Consider the following 17,312-nt stretch of genomic DNA (forward strand, 5'->3'; position numbering starts at 1 on the left):
GAAAATGTGTGTGTTAGAATTAATTTAAATACCAGAATTTAATAATTCTGGGACCTCATGAATTATAACCCATCCTGTTCGAGTTATGGTAAAATGTGTGGAAAAAAGATGCATGCGAAACACAAGCGGAGTACCTACCTGTTATGTTCATTCAATCTGTTACTCTAAATGGTGCTTTAAAAATCTGGTGCTCTAAATGCTAAGAATTAGATATCGGGCGTGTAAAGAAAAAACTTATAATCAGTTTTGGATTAATATTTTTCCGATTAATCCAAAACTGATTATAATTTTTTTTTCCCTAAAACCTGTTATCTGATTTTGAATTAGCAAGTTTTTTAAAACGAACTTCTGACCAATAACCTTTACGACTAGTTTCGGGGTGTTGTACGTACGTTTACGTTAATTCAATATAGAACTGTTGTAACAATTAATTGTTTTCTTCCCTTTTCGAGCGAAATAAGGGTTAATAAAAAGAGGATTTGAAGGAGGGTTTCACGATGCATAATTTATAAACTTGTAGAAAATAAATTTTATAATCATACATCATCGTATCATTTTACTTCTAAGTCTTATATTATCGGAGATTCAATTTAATGGCCTTGCTTATATGGCAGATGACCCATGATGTAGCTACGCCACTGGCATCGCTTTATTAATTTTTTAAGATTGTAGATGGTAATATAATTTATTCACTTTATCGAATGATCAAAAATATTTCCGTAAAGGTGTGTTAAACATGAAAAATCATAAAATAATTGCAAAAAATTTATTTGCTTTTGGGGTTGAATAGATAATATTTGCACATATTTCCATAGGCAACTTGTATTATATCGTTGAATAATTATCGCGTATAAATTGTTTAAAAATTGATATTAATATTTTTAATAACGGAAGTAATAGATACTTTGTGGCTCATTATTAATAAATCGTTCAAGTTATACAAAAAACAAGTGAAAACAAAAAATGGACTGAGTTAATTGTTGAAATACCATGCATAAACAGTGTTGATTACTCTATCATATTACACATACATACATGTCACACATACATAACTAAATGTTTACGGAAAAATGTTCCAAACAACAGTTGGTTATTTTTTTATAAGGAATATTTTTTACATAGGTATAAACTTTTGTTCTATCTCTAACGGTTTACAAGATGGACCCAATTGACCCATGTTGCTCATTTATAAACTCGACCTCACTTTTTATATTCTGAGTACGCTTTCAATATTTCAGCTTAATATCGTTTTTCGTTTTTGAGTTATCGTGTTGACAGACAGACAGACAGACGGACAGACAACCGAAAATGGACTAATTAGAATTTTAATTAGGATTAGTGATTTTATAAACACCTATACCAAAATTTTGTTCGTAGCATCAATATTTTTAAGCGTTACAAACTTGGAACTAAACTTAGTATACCTTGCATAATACATGTATGTATGGTATAAAAATTACCATAGAGGTGAGTGAGTACACAGAAAATTGAGCCTAACATTATAAATAAATATTGTCTTATTGTGTATAAATAAACAAAGTATTGATATAGATAGCATAGTATCAGAAATTGTTATTGCATATATTGTTTTAGTAAGCGCAAGACACGGATTCGTTACAACTTTGCGGTTTACTATAGTATTGACAGTGATTGTGTTCGGATCAAGGTGTGATTGATGTGCATTTGATTTTTTTCCTACATTGACTATAAAACATTATAATTAAAATAATAAAAAATAATTATTTAAAATTAAATCATGTAAGTAATTAATTAAAGTGATGACTTATTAATTATTATAAATTTTTATCAAATATTATCATGCCTGTAACTAGACGAACGTAAATTCATAATAACAGTATTTAACAAAAAAAAAGGAACATAAGCTTTTAAATTTTTTTTTATTTTTGTAATTCTACTTTTTTGTGCTTAGGAAAGTAAACTTATAATTTAAAAAAAATCATTGATAACACATAATACAGAAATAAATGGAAGAATGTTTGTCAAAAGATTTAAAAAGCATTTCGCGTCCAAAAATTGAATTCTATTTTTAAAGTCTTCGACGATTGCAAACTTCTTTCTGCATGTTTCTGCGATCAATGCGACTATGCTTGAATATTATAAACAGCACACAAAAAAAGTTGAAATGCGAAATCCTAAGCACAAAAATCAGTTAACTCAATTTCGATAAACGCAGTTAAAATCTCATTTATCTTTATGTTATTAATAATACCTACTTTACAATAGAGAAGTTGCATGTTTTTTTGTTTTATTTTTTTCAAAAGCTTACTAAAAATTACTAAGAAAAAATTTTTTTAAAATTTATTTTTTCATATAAATTTACAATTTAAAATGATTTTTCTAAACTACAAATTCAAACGGCCGTGACGTCAACACTTCGCTTTCGCAACGCCATCGCAAAGAGAAATGATAAACTAATATGAATAATGATAAATGGTTTGTCTCTTAACTGGCTTTCACTATATTATAACGCATATTTCCATTGAAACCGACTTACTCACAGCCTCAACGGTTTTAAATACCTCTCTGCCGTTTTTTTTATTTAAAAATATAACTATTTTTTATTAATAATTAATAAAAAATGTAATTATTAATTTAAAGAAAAAAAGTGCTTAAATGTACTTTAAATCAAGTTTTTTTTCATTTATATATGAATTAGTGACAAAAAAAAATTAATGCATGCATATTCTCTATTTGAATAAATCTAAGATCATAGTTATTTTTAGGTAACGCGTAAACAGGAAGAAATATAAGTAACTTTAAAAGATTTGATTAATTAAATAACAGCTGGTATAAAATGAAAAAACTTGTTCTTACATATGAAATGCTGAAATCTTAAAATCCGGAGAAATAAACAGAACTTTGAAAGCATACATTTTCATTAACCGAATTCAAATGTATTACAGACTAAATAATCATGTAAGCATAATAGAAACAACAATAATGAACCGCCCAATTATTTTAATTATTTGTTTATTATTTTTCTAATAAGTTGTTATTTTCTAGTTAAAAAATAAGGTAGTTTTGAATGACCTGAAACTAGATAGAAGGATGGAAAAACTCAATTGAGAACTAATTTTCAACAGCCTTTTGTAATTTTAAATTCCAAATAAAAGAATACGTAAATAGTTGTTTGTACTACACGTTGTATTGGCTGACCATAATCATATAATAGCTCAGGGTATAATGACCACATTAAAATTAACATTATAATCGAGGAAATAAAACCGAAAAAACCATCTAACTAAGGAATTGACTCCTCGTCAGTTGATTTTAATGGGAGCCTATGGAAAAAGTTTTAGTTAAATTATATATTATTGTAATATAATGTTAAAAAAATTAACGTTTCACCTATTTATGTGGTAACATTTTTTTGGGTAAAACCTATACAGTTTATGTGATAACATATTATTGAACAACCTTGTATATTATTAAGTACGTATTTTCAGACAAGGTTTGTCTCGTCAAAATCATGAAAAACTATATAATGTTAATGATACCTAAGCTATTTGTTTAATCTAGAAAAAATGATTTTAATTTATAATGAAAGGAAAATTTTTGTTGTTATTTTTGTTATGGAAAACTTATTTAATAATGCTGTATAATTACATAATATTATGATTTATAAAGCGTACGGAACCAAGTTGTTATATAACTTTTGCTTATTTTATTAAATGGAAAAATATAAATATCATAATTATATCTTAAAGGGAGAATAATTTATTATTAGAATGTAAACATACCATGAAACAATTCTTCTTTGCAATAATGTGTATTAATTATGTATTTCTCATGTAAATCGACTCCTTCACTAAAGTTGATAATACCTATTATAAAAATGTATTCAAATTTATCGTTTTCATTGATAATTAAACTATAATTTTTTTAAAACAATTGTCTCTTTGAACTTCCCATTGGGATACTCAATCACAGTTTAACGATTTTGGCAAACTAGCAATTTTTGTCTTAAAATTATTTTTAACGAATTTCCGAAGGAAATGGAGCTATTGCTTTTGTACTATGATTGATTTTTGGTAAAATTTCTTCAAATTTTCATCGATACTACCTTATTAATGTCAAAAATGACCATCGTTAAAATTTATAAACATATATGTAGTATATATGAATGTATACAGATATATGTATCTATATGTTTATGTGTCTGTAAACTCTCTAGCGGTTGCACAAAATTTTGAATTTTTTCAAAATACAAAATATTTTTGTATTTTTTGATCAGTTTTAAGTAAAAAAAAACACTTGTGATTTTTTGTCTAGGCGCTCAGTTCAGGAAACAAAAACTTCTTGAAAAATTAAAAATGTAATATTCGATTTTAAGAAAAAGTGTTATTTTTTCAATCTCTGAGGGAATTCTCTTAGCTAACGCACCTCCAGGACTACGAATTTTTCAATTATCAACATCTATTTTAGTACATTTCAAATGTTCAATTGATAACAGTTTGAAAACTGGTAAATTTCATAAGTAAATTACAAGACAGTATTGAGAAAATGCCAAAACGGTCAAAACTTTTCTGTACTGTATAACCCAATTAACATGTGATATTTTACTGACCATTTGCATGCGGACATTTTCGTTACTAGTCCTCGTTTATCTTATTGAACAGGGAAGATAGAATATAAATTTTATGTTTACATTACGAATTTTGAAGACATTGAAGTGTCAATTTTAAAATAATTAAGCTGTCCTTTAGTGACCTATTAAAAATATTTATCAAATATAAATAATTTCGTAAAATCTTCCGTATTCAAAAGAGTATTAAAATTTTATTTATTAATTTAATAAATTAAAAAGTGCTGAGTTAATATACTATCTAAGGTCTAAATGACTAATATTAATTTTTAATATTTCATGTATTTAAATATATTTCCGACCTCTTGTTATACTACAGACCCTAAAACAATAGTTAACAAATTTTTAAATCTATTGAGAATAAAAACAAACTTCTTTAGAAAAAAGGATTTCTTGGTTTATTCTGTTTTTCCGGATGCAAAGATCTTGTGCCATTTAACACAAACTTTTTTTTTTCAAAGAAATATGCGCGATTGAACGCAATAATTTTTGAAATATTTATCTCGATAAAACTTATTTTTCTTGTACTTGTCAAGTTAACAAAAAATTTTATTGAACATGAATAGCAATTTTTGATATTGCGATTAATAATTTAGAACATCCTTTTATAATTACAAAAAATTTCTCATGCAAATGTTAAGAATTCTATAAAAATAGGAATACTCACTTTTCATTTCATTAACAAATAGGTGTGATTAAATTATGTCATTGCAAATTATTTTGCAAATAAAGGAAATAAATTTTATATGAAACAAATTCTGAGTTGCTTTTGAAAGAGAACATATGCTGATTTAGTAAATAGCAAAATCAAGAATTTATTAGGTTGTTCACCTGTGCTGTTATCGCAATACGTGGTAGAAAAATGCGCAAAGACAAAAAAATCCCTTTTTTCAAAACAAACAATTCATTATTTTTTACAAAGACAATGGGGTATTTGGATTAAATTTATTTTTCGAATTTCTTAACAAAATATTAAAAAAACCGTTAGCTAGATTACAAAAAGTGAAATTAAAATCGACCTAAAATGCGAGTGATATAACCATTTTGATGGCTTTTATATTGTTTGTTTTTATAGATATTTGAAAAAAAAATTTCTCGGCTGCTTGTTAGATGAATAAGTTTTTAAAAAGCAAAAAAAAAAAAATAATAATAATAATAATAATAATTTTAATAATAATAATGCAAATACCCAATTAGGAGCGGTAGAACCATAGTGATCCAAGTAACATGTTTAAATTAATGAAAAAATCAAGGAGGCGTATTTAATATTTAATGAAATTAATGATTTTTTATTGGTTTATAAAAATAAATATTAACAATTCTTAGAAAAACTTTATTTCAATTTAATTATTCTTATTTATAAAATAATATTTGTTTTTATTTGTATTTTTAAAAGAAAAAGATTCCAAATCGCACTTGGATTAATGTGGCAAGGCATTATGAAGTATTACGTTTTTTCCTGGGCCAATGATATTTGGATATTCCGCCTCTGCGACACGTACTCAAACTATTAGACTACCAAAAATATTAAAATCATGCATGAATAAATTAACTTGATAACTATTTAATATATTCGACACATTATTATGCTAATCTATTTGGTCTTCTGAACCCTTCGCCCCTGTGAATTAAATCAAAGGTATTTCAATTGTATTTGAGTCGAAATTTTACATTACATTTGAATATTTTTAATACAATGCCAGGATTTATTTTCATTGTCATTTATATGATATCAATAAACGTTATGGAATTGTGGATCTTAACAAATTTTACAAAAGCTTAGTCTTTGCGGCTTGTTGTTTGAATATTATGCAGTCTGATATGCACAATTTTAACATCAAAAGGCTCGGATTGAGTTTTCCCCACTTTTTTTTTATTTTTTATTTTTTTTATTTTACCTACGTAAAATTCGAGCGGCTTCATTATAAGATTATGCATGCCAAATTGCTCTCTTTCACTTGGTAATTATTTTTTGAGAAATAGGTTCACAAAAATTGTAGAAAATTTAAATTTTTTATCCTTTAGCCAAATTTTTAATTTGTTATGGTCACAAACATGTGTAAATGTGTATTGTATTTTTTATCAAACAGTTCACATAAAATATTAACTATTCTTTTACAGTGCATCAACGATTAGTAAGAAAACAAAAACCACCGGTAAATTCATCTAAATCAACACATTCAAGACCCGTTACATGATGGGGAATCATTTTATCTATTATAATTTTACACACAAAATAGATATCTTTTTACCCTATATAAAGGGGATCATTTTACCCATACGACATATTTGAATTTCATATAAAAACTGAACTTAAAATTTACTATACCCCTATGAAAATGTGTTATAATATTCTATAAAGTCAGCAAATGCCAAGAGTAAAAACAGCCATCTGGCAAAAACTAATACAAAAAAAGAAATTTTACATGAAAACTATACCAATAATCATAAGCGATCTTACCTTAAATCATGTTGGTTATAATAGCCCCTGAAAGCGTAGCGGGGATAGAGTACAAGGGTCTATTTGGCTAGGTGCTCTGAACCATTGCTTCGAGGCTCGAGCATGGCCCGCTAACCTCCATACCATACCATACCATACCTTAAATCATAAGCAGTAAAATTAATATTTTTGCTACGAAACACAAATAAGCTTATACATCACCTTAAGTCTTTGTTGAACGATTAAGTTGATCGTGTGGAGACCATTTATCGATAAATATACTAGAAGGATTTAATGGTTTACTTAAAACAATGAGGGATCCTTTTAACCTGAGGGATCATTATAGACCACTTTGCCCTATTTAGTAAAAACCTTCACACGTATTCTTGGTAGAAATGTTCTCACATTAAATTCAAATCAAAATACACACACGCAGGTAAGTTAAGCTATTCTGAATTCTGCAAAAGTCTGCCTGAACCATGACCAAGTCAAGTCATTTATTGTTGCATTAAAGTTTATACAAAATGATGAAATAATGCATTTGTTATTTGTAATAAATTAAAGTTTTTATCGATTTAATTAGCGGCTAATGGAAAAACTGATAACTATAATAAAAAATTTATATAATAAAAGCTTTAGTGAAAATAAAAAGGAGGTTGGGGGTTGCATAGTTAGATAACTTCCTTTACTTTTCGATAGTAAGTTTTCCAGTTGACCTTTACGTTTCGTGATCGTCTAAATCAGAAAATAATTAGATATCTTTTAGTAAATGAAAGTTCAAGAGATGTTTTTTTAAGATATATTTTTTTAGACATTTTGGAGAACTTTTTCTCAAGTCAAAATTGAGAAAAACAAAATTCTGAGTTAAAACGAAAAATTTTATTTTTGAACAAAATATACAAATTTATTATATGTAATTTTCTACGTTCGTTCCCTGATAACGAAATCCGATGTCTGAATTAGAAATTTCCAATTCAACCCATCGGAATGAATAGGCTTCAGTTCCATATCATTTCAATTAATTCCATTTGGAACCAAATTAAAATTTTAAATCCAAGTTTAAATGAATGGAAAATTTGTTTGATTCATTCCAACTGAAACTGTTTCAAAAAAAAGGTTCCATCGGATTTAATTGGATATACATTAAAAAAAATTATTAAAATTTTTTTTTTTTAATTTAGTTTTTTGAAAACATGAAATAATATTTTTATGCAATGTGCACATGTATAACTATGAATGAAATTCAAGAAAGGAAACTTTTTTTCAAAATCTAGCTCGATCGAAGAGGTAAAATAGTTTTTTAATGCAATATGCATATGTCTATAGGTTGTTACTCTTGCCTAAGTGTAGAGTAATTTAAAATAGAGCTCTCGCCTATAGATCATTGGAAATATTTTGGGAGAAATATATATTAAAAAATAATAACTTCGACCGTATGAACCTTATACGTGGTTTTATTTCAATAAATTTATGTTATTAAAATTTTGTTAATAAGAAGCTATTAAATCAAAATTTACACTTGTCAATCGAATAATTTATTCAACATTCTCGTTGTATTAAATTAATGCATAAAATTAGTTTAAACAGAATTTTATTATGTATCCTGTAAAAGGTTACGAGTTCATCAATAAGTTATTATAATAGCAATGAAGATTAACATTTAAATTGAATTGTTTAACAATTACCTTAAATTATAAAAACAAACTATTTATAAAAGTGATAACCTTAATGAATTTTATTTTTTAGAATATTCCATGACAATTAATTTTTTCTAACTATGGAATTTCCTAATATTTTACTTATTATTAAGTTTATAAATAAAAATAGTTTGTAAAATAAACATGGAATAGTTTGGAATAATTTTATCTACTTAAACAAAACAAATACGAATATTACTGATATTAATAAACCTGATTCTAATTTATTCTTTCGAAAAATAAACGCTTTAAATAAAATACCTTATTTTAAATTTATTTATCTTTCGATATTCTTCTAAACTGGTAGCCCAATTACTTATTACTAAAGAACACAGCCCATGTAAATGAAAACCAAATTGCTTGAAATTCAACTGTAACTTTAACCATTTTAACAATGAATATTTGAGAGGATTTGAGAGGAGGAAAAGCGGTCTAGGTGAGACCCAAAAGGTCCACACTACTAAATTCCCAGTGGAAAGGATAAAAAAATATATGTTTTAATATTTTTTATATTATTATTATATTATTATTTTAATATTTTTTTTTAATTTTTTTATCAAAATTAAACTATTGCAGATCCCCTATTATTATTATTACTTTTAGTATTTTATATCGTTTTTATTATTTATTTTGTAAACAATATTTTTTTTTCATTTCCCCTGCACCCCCGATGACGTTAAAAGTATATAAATGATATAAGTGATAATAATGACAATTATACAATTTTTCATTCGGTACAAAAAACGGCTAGACCGATTTTGCTCAAAATGTAATCAGGGCTAAGTTACATAATTATGCGTTAAATGAAACTGGTCCCATATCAATATGATCATTTCTTCTCGAGATACGCGAGGTAAAAATTGAATCCGAACATACATACATACATGTGCACACACGGACATCCTTTTAAAAACCATACTATTCTATTTTAAAGGTCTTGAAACGTGGAGATATGTCAAAATTTTCAATTTTCAAAATCGAACCATTACAACATTAATTAACTTGTTTCTGGGAAGTTTATTATAAAATCCTTAATAAAAGCCTTAATCGATATTATATGTATATAAGGTAGAGTTGACAATATCGTACCACCAACTCAACGTATAACTTCTAGATAGGCAACAAAATAGTATATTTTAACAATTATAGTTTTTTAACAATTTTTCGAAATATTTCATTTGAGCATTGTAATAGTACCTACATAAAATTAAAATAGATTATTTAGTAGACAACCTGAAAATTGATCCAAACGGTGGTTTGATACAACAAAGTTTAAGCATACCTTATTTTATCTCATCTTATTATGTTACTAATGCATATCCAGCTCAACAGTCTCTTGAAATATTGGTTGAACTAAAGAAAATTGCATTATTTCTGCAATTAATTTTACAAACAAATCATTGAGATTTATTAATAAAGTAAATATTGATATTTCGAGTATTGAACATTTTTTCTGACAACAATATGAATGGTAAATAGTTTTTTTGTCATTGTAAATAAAACAGTCCAAAGTTTTCATTACAAGGTTATTTTAATGGTCTGTTTATTTATTTTTTTTATACCATTACGTCTGGGATTTTGGTATTTCTTATGAATTAAAACTAATTAAAATTAGAAATAAATTAAATTTTATATTTAAATGAGTTTATTACTTAAACTATAATTACAATGTAAAAAAAAAAAAAACAAGAATTTGAAAAAATTCCAGGAGTCATTAACATTGTTTCAAATTTTTTAAATAGTCCTTTATTTAATTTTATTTATTAGTCTAATATTTAAATTGATTTTGAAAATACTCATAAATTTGCTGTGACTAGATCAATACCTTACATTACAGCCAAGTAATACTAAAAATAATTTTTTTTTTAAATTAAAATTTTAATAAATAATAATTGTTTCTAGTTTATGTGAAAATGGACGCAGAATACTTGGACGATTTTAACGATAATGCAGTGAAAGATACAGAAGTACAACGATTTTATAGAGGTACAAATGTATTCATAACTGGTGGATCTGGTTTCATAGGAAATATTCTGATTGAAAAACTTTTACGATCATGCAATATCAACAAAATATATTTGTTGCTTCGACCCAAAAGAGGGAAGGATATCAATAAACGTTTGGAGGATATGTTTTCTGGGCCGGTATGTAAACTTTATAAAAACTGTGGACACAGTAAATATTTAATTCATTTTTTATTTATTTTGGGCTACTAATAGAACTACTTTAATTTTTTTTTAGGTTTTTGAAAATATTAAAAAGAAAGTAAATTTACATAAGAAAATTCAGATTGTTACTGGCGATTGTGCTGAGAAAGAATTAGGCTTATCAGCAGAAGATAAAGCACAATTAATTAATAATATACACGTGATTTTTCATGGTGCAGCAACTGTTCGATTTGATGAAGGTCTCCGTCAAAGTACAAATATTAATGTTCGTGGTACAATAGAAATTTTGAAATTGGCTAAACAAATGCCGAATTTAAAGGTATGTGAAAGTGGTATAGGCTGGTATTTATCTACCCTGAAAAAAGGGTCAGGAGTCTAATCTGAGCTAGAACCATTTCAAAAAACAAAACTGAAAGTGCTTGATAAATTGCGCATGTGTTAATTACCTAACTTAAATTTAAAACCAATTGGAAAATTTCAAATCGGTGCCTAGGCTTATGCTTCGTGACGCCATTTATCAGTATGTTTCGATATAGCATCTTTTATCGGTAATACAAATAGTAGTTCCAAATTTAGTAGCAAAAAAGCGGTCTAGGTGCGACCCGAAAGGTCCACACGACTAACTTCTCAGTGGAAAGGATAAAAAAATATCATATGTTTTAATATTTCAAACCCAGCGGCAGCGCGGACTTAGCCCCCTGCATCCCCCATGACGTTAAAACTATATAAATGATGAGTGATAATAGTGACAATTATATATTTTTCATTCGGTACTAAAAACGGCTTGAGCGATTTTGCTCAAAACCTAATCAGGTCTAAGTTACATAATTATGCGTTAAATAAAACTGGTCCCATGTCAATATCATCATTTTTTCTCGAGGTATGCGAGACGAAAATTGAATCCGAACATACATACATACATGTGCACACACGGACATCCTTTTAAAAACCATACTATTCGACTCTAAAGGCCTTGAAACGTGGAGATATGTCTAAATTTTCAATTTGCAAAATCGGACCCATTACAATAACTATCCCACTGGGAAGTTAAAAAATCATTCTTTAAATCATTATTTTTCGAAGTTAACGTTGTTGAGAATTATTGAAGACTACAAATTTTTTTTGGAGGGTTCTAACAGGTTATGAAAGTAGCATCCCGATCAGAATCTTGATCAGCCTAGTATGGATATTTTTATTATCTCTTATTCGATGATACCTTTTGTAGGCTGTAGTCCATATATCAACTGCTTTCTCAAATTGTATACATTCGACAATGGTTGAACAGATTTATCCACCAGCAATGCATTATAAAGAATTAATCGCCTTGGTGGATGCGTTAAAAGATGACCAGTTAGATAAAATTACTGACACGTAAGTAACAAATATTTCTTAATCAAAATTTGTATGCAACAATCTTAATTTACTTAACGAAAAATATTTGATTATCCAATATTTTCAGTTAAATTCAGTATTAATAATTTCCAAAGCGATTCGGTCAATATTACTTATTAAAAAAAATAGTTTAAGCAATATCCTACCAGGTTACCCATTGGCAACCTGCACTTTTACGTTCAGGAGTATGTATTAAACTGAATCATGCGAATCATGCAAAATTTTCCATGCGAAAGTCAATCATATTCAATGACGGATTTTGTCGGATCTACTATCAATTAATTGAAACAAATAAAACCGGATTCAAACCCGTTTAAGAGCTATTATTTAAAAGCTACGGTGCCACAGACAAACACATAGACAGTCTGGCCAACACACACATGGCGGTTAAATATATAACAGCCCTCTTTTTTCGTCGAGTGATAAAAATAATTTACTAAATCATGCCAATAATTAACTATGGTCTGTATTATGCAGTAAACACCATCGTTTGAACTTTTATTTTGTTTATAGGCAACTTATTATACCTTCTTGCTGTTAAGAGTACATAAAACACAAATTAATGAACAATATTATGAACTTAATTATTTAACTTGTTATATTTCAGAGTACTCGGTGATTATCCAAACACATACATTTTTACAAAGCAAATAGCTGAGAGTGTTATTGAAGAATTTGCGAACGATATACCAATTGCCATTGTTCGGCCATCTATAGGTAATTATAACCATATTTATTTCATCATTTTAGAAAACGTTCTAATTAATGAAATAAATCAATATTAAAGTTTTTACTTATCTTTTTCATGTTTAGTGACGGGATCAGCAAAAGAACCAATTGTTGGCTGGATAAATAACATGTATGGGGTAACAGGAATTATCGCTGGTGCTGCTTTAGGAATTTTGCGAACTTTGTATTGCAATCCTGATAATACAGCCGATTTAGTACCCGTTGATTACGTTGCAAATTGTTCAATAGTTGCTGCCTGGGATGTTGAAAAAAGGAGGTATGAACTGTCTATTGGGCTTGTTTTGATTTTGATATTCGTCTCAGTTCATTTTTCTACGTTCTTTGTATAATATACTGAACCAAAGTATCCTTTCCCACCTTTTAAACCCTCCGTAAAAAGCAGCAAGGGGTGATAAAAATTACGAGCAATAGATTCCAAACGCTATAAAGTACATAAGATTTTTGATGACCCTTTTTTTATAAAATATCGAAAAATTTTGTTGACATTTTTAAAACGGAAAATGAGAGAATGATAAAAGTTTTTACAGAACAATATGCCAGGGCTTTGTTTAAGTTTTAGGAATGATATAAAAACAATTTCGGAGCGATGATTATTTGAAAAGGTACAGGATTTTAAGCCCAGAAGTGCCAATTTTGCTTAGAAAGCAAATATCTTGGTCAAAAAGCTCGAACGGAAATTTTTTATACCTCATTTTCAAGAAAAATAAACTAGCTTTCGAATATTCTTAATAAATTTGCAATAGATTTTTTAGCAATAGATTCTAACTGGAAAGTATAAGTTTTCAAAAGGGCTATTGCGATTCGAAATTCGTTGATTTTTCGCAGAGACACAGCTGTTTGAATTTTTACCTTTAATACTTTGGTTCTGTATATTTGTAGCATTTGTGGTCACAGGGTATATACATATTACGAATTTTTTATACACCGACCAACTCGGCTTCATATGTGTTGATTGCCAAACATTAGCTTGATATTTTCCACATAACGAATATTTGGTACACATCTAACCGCGGGTGTATTCGAAGCATGACTACACATCCTTTTTTTCTATGGTTTTTGAAAATATTACAAAATTTGATAAATGTTTTTATTACTTTAGCACAGGCTATTTTCTAATCCAATTAACTTATAACTGTAATTCGAAATATCACCAAATATATTAATATATCGCAAAAATTTTTCTCGAATATTTTCGATTTTATTTTTCTTTTTGAAATGTTAGTTTTATTTGCTTAAATCATTAATATTTATTAAATGTTATTGTTTAAGGAATAATATGATCAATAATTCAGAAGATAATAATGAGGATGTAGTGCCTGTGTTCAACTATGTGAGTGGGACTGACAACCGAATTACGTGGCGTAAGTATTAGGAAAATCTTTAATAGAGAACTTGCATTAATTTTTTTTGTGCAAATTCATATATAAATGAAAGAATAATTCATCTACTAAAGTATATTTACGTAACTTTTTAAAAAATTAATAATTCCTTTTTTTTATTAATTATTAATAAAAAAAATTTTAATTTTCAATTAAAAAACGGTAGTGACGTATTTACACCCGTTGAGGCAGTGAGCCAATCGGAATTACGCTAAATTCACATTTTTCAGCTTATTTCTAGAGTAAATTACGTTATAATAAATGAAAGCAAGCTTAGCAACAATTTATCATTCTGCATGTTATTTTATCATTACTCCGTGCGGTGGCGTTAGTAAAATTTCGAAAAATTAATAAAAATAAAAATAAATAAAAAGAAAAAGAAAAAGAAAAAGAAAAAGAAAAAGGAAAAAACAAGCAAGTTCTCTTCTCTATATTATACTAACGTTATACTAACGAGAAATTATTAACTTACTATTTTTGTAGGTGATGTAATGAAGTTCACGGAAGAGGTTGGTCCAACTGTACCAAGCCCAAAAATTATATGGCACTATTGGTTTACTCTTAATAAACATCGGTCATTGCACATAATCTATACTTACTTATTGCATTATTTACCAGCCATAATGATTGATTTTATACGGCAACTTATGGGCAAAAAACCTATGTATGTATTATAAACTACTTTTTACAAAATAACTAAGTATAAAATTTAGAATTTTTTCAAAATAAAAAATATTTTTGTATTTTTTGGTCAGTTTTAAGCAAAAAAGTCCTCTTATAAATTTTTCTCTTAACACATAGTTTTCGAAAAAATAATTCTTGAAAATTAAAAATGCAAAACTTTATGTAAGAAAAATGTGAAGGAGGGTAGACGTGAAATATTTAAGAAATGATGAACCCTTTGATATATTTAAAGAGTTTAGAAAATTTTGACAACTATACACAGTGTAATAATTACAAATTTATTTATTTTAGGATGATGAAAGTATATCAAAAAGTAGAAAAATTCAGTATGGTATTACGTTATTTCACAATCAAACAATTCGAATTTACCAATGACAATACAAAAGATCTATTCAAAAAATTATCTAAAAAGGATCAAGATTTATTTAATTTTGATATAATGTCCAAATATGATTGGAGAGCTTATTGGAAAGGATATATTATAGGTATGCGAGTATATTTAGTGGGTGATCCAATGAGTACAATACCCGAAGGTAGAAAGAAAGTATTGAAATTCAAAATCATTCATTATACACTCGTATCAGCAGTACTATGTTTTCTAGTATTTATCGCGTGGCAATTGCTTTCTGTAACACATTCTATTTTAGTAAAATAAATAATAAATATACATATAATATAAGAATTGCATTGTTTTTTCTTAAAACCTACCCTATTTAAAATAGTAATATCCAAAAGTCAGAAGATACATCTTTGGTAATCAAGTATGTGTATGTTGAGATTCCAACCTGCAGATCTTGATGGTAGAAATGTAAATATATCAGCATACATTTTCAATAATATGAAAACGAAAATAGGGTAAGCGCGGAAATCAAGGTGATGTAACAATAAAACATATAACAAAAAACATATTCTATTAAAAACTTACAGAATTTAAAAATTTACAGTGCATAGAGCATTTTGATACAAAATATGAAATAAACAAAGCTTTTTAAGAGAAATTCATAATATTATGAGACTTGTTGTTTTAAGTTTGACTTATAGCAACTATGGCAAATACCATAACCATAACAATTATGGCAAATACCAGTTCCCTTACCGTGGAACAAGGACTCGGTAAGGACTATATTACTTTTTTACCTAGGTACTTTTCTGGAAATTTAAAGTAGTTATTAATTTTTTTTTTTTAAGTCAAATATTATTTAAAGTCAAATAATTCTGTAAATAATTTGATTCTAGAGCTACTTTAGAGCTTACTTCTTACTGTATGATATAATTGTAGTATTAGTTTACAGGGCATCACATTGCGTTTGGTTTGATCAGGATATTTACTATAGCATAAGATAAAAATTTCTTTGTACGTACTTTTAAATTATCTCTGTTAGCTTTAACTTCTGATGAACTTTCAAAACTCAATTTTTTTAAATAATAAAACATAAAATTTTAAACAAATTACATAATTTTCTCAAATTTCATTGCAAGCTGATTCTATTGAAGAAGTTTTAGGTCCATAGGTAACCTACATGTCGGTTTTGGTATCATTTTTTCTTTTGTTGTTGCACTTTTTTCGTTTTACCTCCCAGCCAGCAACAAATCATAACGATAATGTGCGATAAGGAACATAATTCCAATAAAAATCACGCAAGCTCTTATCTTTGACTAAAAAACCACCACCTTCAAAAAAAAAAATTAGACTATATTATTCATTTTGAAAGTTGATTCTGCTAATTAATTATAAAAATCCGACCTCTCTAATTCACAAATAAAGGAACTTAAATACACTGAAGTTAAGCATTGTTTGCTATAAAATTATGTTTTGGAATAATTCACTAAGATACGTTACAGTTGTGTTTAAACTATTGCCTGCACTCTGTAATAAATGTATTATATGGAAGGTTTTGAGTTATTGTCCATTTTGAACGGCAGTATTAATATTATTGTTACGGATTTAAACTTATAACTTGCCTTTATTTCCTTTCTAGGAATGGAGGATCTATATCACGGCGATCCACTCAATGAGATGAGCTTCAACAAGAATGTAAGTATTTACTCTCAAAATCTTTGGCTAGAGATTTTCTACGTCGCTAATGTTCTTATCAAGTAAAAACTTGCATCCCATTATTTTTTCAATATCTCTGAAAAAAATTTTTATTCCTCACTAAAAACTAATCCTACGATGACTTTTTTCAACCTCATGAG

The 17,312-nt window shown here is 27.4% G+C and overlaps 2 protein-coding genes across 2 annotated transcripts in view; both read left to right on the forward strand.

Moving 5' to 3' along the window:
- The first annotated feature begins 1,546 nt into the window (after positions 1 to 1,546).
- LOC123297588 (fatty acyl-CoA reductase wat-like) lies at positions 1,547 to 15,798 on the forward strand. Its single transcript, XM_044879315.1, has 9 exons — positions 1,547 to 1,758; positions 10,646 to 10,887; positions 10,985 to 11,230; positions 12,137 to 12,282; positions 12,911 to 13,020; positions 13,117 to 13,309; positions 14,323 to 14,414; positions 14,916 to 15,096; positions 15,408 to 15,798. Exons 2-9 carry the CDS (start codon positions 10,657 to 10,659, stop codon positions 15,769 to 15,771), a joined length of 1,563 nt encoding a protein of 520 aa, XP_044735250.1. The 5' UTR covers positions 1,547 to 1,758; positions 10,646 to 10,656; the 3' UTR covers positions 15,772 to 15,798.
- Positions 15,799 to 16,162: 364 nt separating this feature from the next.
- LOC123297938 (Krueppel-like factor 3) overlaps positions 16,163 to 17,312 on the forward strand; it is a 427,850-nt gene continuing 426,700 nt past the window's right edge. The window contains exons 1-2 of the mRNA XM_044879776.1: positions 16,163 to 16,229; positions 17,096 to 17,151. Of these exons, the coding sequence (XP_044735711.1) occupies positions 16,163 to 16,229; positions 17,096 to 17,151 (123 nt within the window). The remainder of the gene's footprint in view (positions 16,230 to 17,095; positions 17,152 to 17,312) is intronic.

The sequence above is a fragment of the Chrysoperla carnea genome, chromosome 4 (genome assembly GCF_905475395.1).
Source record: "Chrysoperla carnea chromosome 4, inChrCarn1.1, whole genome shotgun sequence".
Lineage (NCBI taxonomy): Eukaryota > Metazoa > Arthropoda > Insecta > Neuroptera > Chrysopidae > Chrysoperla > Chrysoperla carnea.